This window comes from Nelumbo nucifera, chromosome 3 (assembly GCF_055504915.1).
Source record: "Nelumbo nucifera cultivar China Antique chromosome 3, China Antique-T2T, whole genome shotgun sequence".
NCBI classification, from domain to species: domain Eukaryota; kingdom Viridiplantae; phylum Streptophyta; class Magnoliopsida; order Proteales; family Nelumbonaceae; genus Nelumbo; species Nelumbo nucifera.
Window position 1 is genome coordinate 12,975,591 of NC_142651.1, and position 6,188 is coordinate 12,981,778.

Genomic DNA, 6,188 nt, shown 5'->3' on the forward strand with positions numbered 1-6,188 from the left:
CTGGGTCCCTTTTCTTTTCCTTAGGATGATCTGTACCTCTTCCAACATTCATACAGAGCAAAATTACACCCTGATCACTATACAAAGGACGACTGTAGGGGCAGCCGGGCAGGGCCCCCATTTTGGGGATCACATGTATGCTGCGACCATAGTAGCAGTAAATTTTCTCACCAACCACTGTACACTGTCCGGAGGTGATCCGCTTTCTGACGAAATCGCGTATTTTTTTTTTTAATAACAAAAAGGAAAAACAATACCTGATCAGATCAGGTTCATGTGTAGAGTGCAGTCGCAATTTTTGGTGCTTTTTGTTAATTCAAACACTAACAGGAGGTTTTTCAGGTTTTTGGGTTTCCATGGCGACTTCTACAACTTCAAGGGGCTTTTCACCAGTACCCTTGTATCTGTACCACCTAGCGCATAAAAGAAAATACCCAAAATTCAGGGTCCCCAAGGCGGCAATCATGTAATAAAAGTAGTCCAGCCTCCCCTTGTTAAGATCCTCCGGCAACCAATTGCCAGTTGCAGCACCGGCGGTAGTCTTGTGAACTACGGACACCAAGAAACCGTTCAAGTAACTTGACATTGCCATGACGCAGAAGAACATCGAGCCAGCAATGCTTCTCATGTTCTCCGGGAACTGCTTGTAATAGAATTCGATTTGGCCGATCGAGTCAAAAGCCTCCGATAGGCCTGCGAGAGTTAGCTGAGGAACCAACCACAGCCCCGACATGGACGAGATGGCGCCTCCTCCTGGTGCAGTGCCCAGCGTTGGTCGGGTAAGAGCGGCGCTCCTTCTCCTCTCTTCTACCAAGGCAGACACCACCATGGTGAGAACTGAGAGAGCCATTCCGATACCCATTCTTTGGAGGAGTGTAATGCCGCCTTCTTTGCCTGTGAATCTTCGCAGAACGGGGACTATGATGCGGTCGTAGATTGGCAGCCAGAGAGTGAGGCTGAGCATGGCGAAGACGATGTAGGATGCCGCCGGGACTCTGAAGTTGCTGCCCGGGAGACGTCTATCGGACTGAAGGGCTTGGAAGATTACGTAAGTGTGCTGTTGGACAATGGCAGCATAATAGAGAATGCCTGAGACCCAGATGGGAATTACTCTCACAAGGCATTTCACCTCCTCCACTTGCTGCATTCTGCAAAGCCTCCAAGGATCAACAGCTGAACCATCTGGGTTGACCTCATCATCCACGGTTTTGATCGCAGCCTTGTCCAGGAACCTGGTCAACATATCATTTCGTTACAATAGAATCTTAGTAACTTAAAATCAACTATGGATTGAGATCCTTTTCCCGGTTCATCCGGACAGTTCAACCAAAAGACTCCAGAACTGGTCGGTTTTCACTGAACCAGAATAAGTCCCAAGTCTCACACACACAAGAATAAAGAATTGGCTATAGGACTGTAACTTGAACCGGATTAGCCTGAACCCAGACCAAAAAAGTTGGATTGGGTTGATGTTTTGGCTAGGGTTAGGGTTGAAAAGTGCAAACCCATCCAATAACTTAATTTCATATTTATATGTGTAAATATTATATAAATATATATTTATATAAGTATTTAAATATACATGTATTTAGGCATTTATGTATATACAAATATATATGCATTCATAAATGTATATATGTATATATTTATGCACTTTTTACCGTAGGTATTTATATATAAATTTATGTATGTATGTATGTGTATATCCATCCATCTATATTTATATATAATGTAATTTCTTTTGGTAGAAGAAGAGGAAACTTATTAAAATTTAAAAGCAACTAAAGGGGTGCATCGTACAATAGTTCGAAGAAACATCATTCCTAAGCTAAGGAGGCAAGGGAAAACCCAAAAAAAAATGTAATATTGTTAAAATTATAAGTTTAAAGGTATTTATTTTTCTAAAACATGATAAATATGTTCTTTTACACATATTAAAATCTGAGATTTAAAAACATTTGGCAAAAGAAAGTAGAGAAATTAGGTCAACTTGACCCCAACCTGAAGTTTTTGGGTTCGGTTAATATTAGGGTTAACACTTATGGTTGAGGGTTCGTTCAACAACTCATGTTGGGCTAGGGCTTACCTTAATTTGACTTAACCTGGCTCGACTTATACCCCTGAAAATCAGCACAAAGAATCAAACCAATGTTTTAAAAATCGACTTGGAACCGGAATCGTTATGGTCACTAGTTTTTGAGTCAAAAATTTGATTATCCAGTTCAAACAGATAGCCCGTTCTAACAAAAAAAAAATAAAAAATAAAAATGGTCAAAAACAGTTGAACAGGTCGATGGTTCTATCACCCAGGTCAATAAGTCATTGACCAGTTCAATGGTTTTTGTTCGAAGACTAAGTTTAGGGTAAAACGACACCAGTTGTCTGAACTGTTGGATTTTAATCTCATAAGAGATTAAATCCAATGGGTTTGATTGGTCAATTACATGAGAAATTGCACCTGCACACTTGATTGAAAAATTAGTTTTTCTCTTACAAAACTCAGTTTTGAACTTATCCCACATTGAAAAATTATAAGTTTTGTTTTCAGTATTTCAATAGGAGCTGATTTACACTCCTTAGAATTAGTAGAAGAGAGTATGGGGATTCGATACCGCGCAACGCGCACGCACGCATGTGCGTGACGCAATGAGGCGCTTTAGAGGCGCACTTTGTTCGCACCTGCGTGGCTCGCGAGCGATGGGTGGCTTTGGTTTTGGTGCGTTGCTGACCGTTGATCACCGTTGATGAGATCAACGGTCACAATTCGATCGGGTGTGATCAAGAGGCACAATTCAAAGTTAACAGTCACTGTTAGCTACTTTTTAAACAGTCACAATGTTTGAAATTGTGACTGTTCAAGGTGCCTTCTCTAAACCAACACCTACATTTTCTTCATACCTCTTCACAAATTATTTAAGGAGCATGAATCAGACTTCAAAACACACAATTTTGAAATTCACTCACTCTTTCTCTCTCTCTCTCTTAGTCCGGTCTGCTATAGTCTCACAGAAGGTTTCTTTGGAGACTCTTCAACTTTGTTGGTTGCAGATTCTCGCCCAAGGCTCTGTTGTATCCTGGGAACGAATTTGCCTGTAACCCAACAACAAACTCAGTAAAACTGAATGGGGGCAAATAACGTTTTAAAGACAGTGTCTTCAGATGCACCTCAGAGCTTTTCCTCCAAAGTTACAATGACCCCATTTTCTCCAACATGAACAGTTCCTGAGCCAAATACTCTAACCATCAGGGTCAATGGCGGTTTGAAAACATTGAATCAAACAGTTGTACCCTATTGTTGTTCCTTGGCTCCATTGATTTACAAGGTATCCGGATGAGGATGCTCCAAACATGGAACGGGCAGCAAGCTCTGGGTCTGGGGCCCGTGACCCACTAAGAGGGCCGGTTCTGTATCCAGTACCCCACAGCCCAGCTTTAGCGCTGAAAAGGAGGATATGAAAAGAGATTCTTGTGCATCCCCGGACGGAAAACACTCAATTATACAAACCAACAAAAGTGCTTTTGCTGGATCCGGTAATGGTGGATATCTGGGCCAGCCTCAATGCCACATTTTCAGCTACCACTCTACTTCGCTCGCATCAGATTAAATGACTCATCACCAGACAATCAACCTCTAAATCATCTAAAGTTTATTTATAGCGTTCATCCATTTTTTAATTAAGTCATTTCCTTTGCTGCGCCAAACACCTTTTAAATGATGGAAACATCAATCCCTTTTTAAATAGAAAGTAGAGTCAGCTTCGGGTCCCATACCTGAATTGCTTTGTATAAGGAAGGTTGGAGGTGAGAGAATTGGCCGGAAGATGGTTGAAGAGGGACAGAGATGGATTTTCCGGTAGCTTTAACCGTCGCTTCTTGGTTGCAGCCACTATGACCTGCACTACGCTGGAGAAGGGGTTGCCGTCGGGATTCACCTTGACGTAGATTCTCGAACCCAGGAAGAAGAGCGCGCAAGACAAGAACATTAGAACTGTAGGAATTCCAAACCCAATACTCCAGCTCACGTTGGACTGCACATAGACAATGAACGTTAACGACACCATCACGGCAAAGGTGAAGGTGAAGTAGTACCAATTGAAGAAGCTGTTGATGCCCCTCTTCCCAGATTCAGTATTCGGATTGAACTGGTCAGCTCCGAATGCTAGGTTACATGGCCGGATACCTCCTGCCCCTATCACTAGCAGTCCAAACCCACTTAGCAGGAACACCATCTGCCCTCCCGTCGGCCCGGTGCAGTTTCCGGTCTCTTCTGCCCGGCAGTGTGGAGGGTGCAGTTTGGAAATTGCCGCTGTTAGCACTATAACAAGCAACCCCTACAAAAGAAATTAAATGGATATATAGATATATATTTATATTAATTATGAATCGTGTGCGTTCTGCTGGCTCAGCCAGTCTGAGATCAACTCGATTGATGGAGCAAGAAGATTAGTACCAGGAGGGAAGCAATGGAAGCAAATCCGAGGGTCTTGTAACGACCAAAGTAGGAATCAGAGAGGAAAGCGCCAATTAAGGTGGCCAAATTTGTAGTGCCATTGAAGACACTGATTAGCGTTGCAGCTGAAACTTTTTTGAGGTGAAAAACAGTGGTGAGATAGACCATGAGGTTGGATAAGGTGCCGATGGTTCCCAGCTTCTCAAACGTCTCGTTCCCTGCATAAAATATTTCCATTAATAGCACAATGGCTAGCTCTGCCATGGCATCAACTATGAAATTGAAAGGTGGAGTGTCAAAGTATGAGCCTGTAAATTATTCTATCTATCAATCTATTTCATTTACCTATTATAAAGGGCATGGCTTTAATTCCTCTGTACTTGATCTTGGGCTCATCACTGGTAGCAACATTCTCCTTCTCCTCCATGGCTGTTCCGAGCGAGGGAGGACTCCCTATTCCCCTTTCTCTTGGGTTTTGGCTGCTTCTACTCTCTCTTCACTAAATTTATGGAGATACTTCTGTCAAATGATTCACTAGTGGGTAAATTATAAATACCCTACTGGATTTCCAATAAAAAAATACCGTTCAGGAATTTTAAATTTATTCCTCACTCACATCTAAGTTGTTTGATAATAATTATAATTTATTAGTGTTTTTTTTTATAGCAAATTTGGATTCATCCCCTACCAATGACACCCAATGAATGACCCAACCCTAATGAAAAGGGGGATTTGATCCAAGTCTGCACTGCAGCAGCGAGAGAGAGGCCCTACTAACTGAACGAGTGGGCACCGTTCGATAACTTTGACCTTTAACCATGCTAATCACACAATGCCCTCAAAACCTTTTTTAAGGACCAAGCTACCCTTTTCTCGTACATTGTTTGGAGACTTTGGATTGATAGTTGCATATTTAGTTGAGTAACATTGAAACTGAGTAGATTGGGGCCCTTTTGTTTGCTTTAGAATTGGGGCTCTCTTCCATCATTCTTGAGGGAGATTCTACAATTGTGACTATAAATTTGTTAGAGTTTGGCTCTTGTGCTCTTTGGCGGATTTACATATTGATCTCAGATTGTAGATTTTTTATTAAAAAGTTCTCTCACTACTTAGTAAATTGGGTTGCACGTATTAGTAATGTGGCCACTCATTTGTTGGCCAAACATGCCCTAACTAGACCTGTTCATGGGCCGGGTAGCCCGATGGCCCGGCCCGCACCCGGTCGGGCTTGGTCATATAATTAGGCCTGCGGGCCTGACCTCAGGCCTAATACAATAAGCCCGACTGTGTTTCGGGCCGGGCTCGGGATTTGTCAAAAAAGCCTGGCACGACTCGACTCAATGTTATATATTTTATAAAATACATAATATGTATTTTATATATTATATAAAATATATAATTAATATAATATTTATAATTTAATATATATACATTTTTTATTTCTTTCTTTATAATTTCTCTCTCTCTCTCTCTCTCTCTCTATTCAGCCACTTCAGCAATAATAACGCATGGGCTAAATTTTGGGCTTGGGCCTAGGCCTGGGCTTTGAGCTTTTTATGAGGGCCGGGCTCGGGCCTTAAAAAAATTTGTTAATACAGAGTGAAAGCCCGGCCCGAGCCCAACCCGACCCGGCCCATAAATAGGTCTAGCCCTAATTGTTAACCACATGCATATATGGTGTATGTGCCCATCTTTTTACATTCTGCTATCTTTCAAGATTGTAACTGTGAGCTGTTGA

General features: G+C 41.9%; 1 protein-coding gene across 1 annotated transcript; it reads right to left on the bottom strand.

Moving 5' to 3' along the window:
• Positions 1 to 284: 284 nt before the first annotated feature.
• Positions 285 to 5,016, bottom strand: LOC104596621 (protein NRT1/ PTR FAMILY 2.9-like). Its single transcript, XM_010257888.3, has 4 exons — positions 4,796 to 5,016; positions 4,451 to 4,668; positions 3,772 to 4,331; positions 285 to 1,232 (listed from the first exon to the last, which is right to left on the bottom strand). Exons 1-4 carry the CDS (start codon positions 4,875 to 4,877, stop codon positions 317 to 319), a joined length of 1,776 nt encoding a protein of 591 aa, XP_010256190.1. The 5' UTR covers positions 4,878 to 5,016; the 3' UTR covers positions 285 to 316.
• Between the last annotated feature and the right edge of the window lie 1,172 nt (positions 5,017 to 6,188).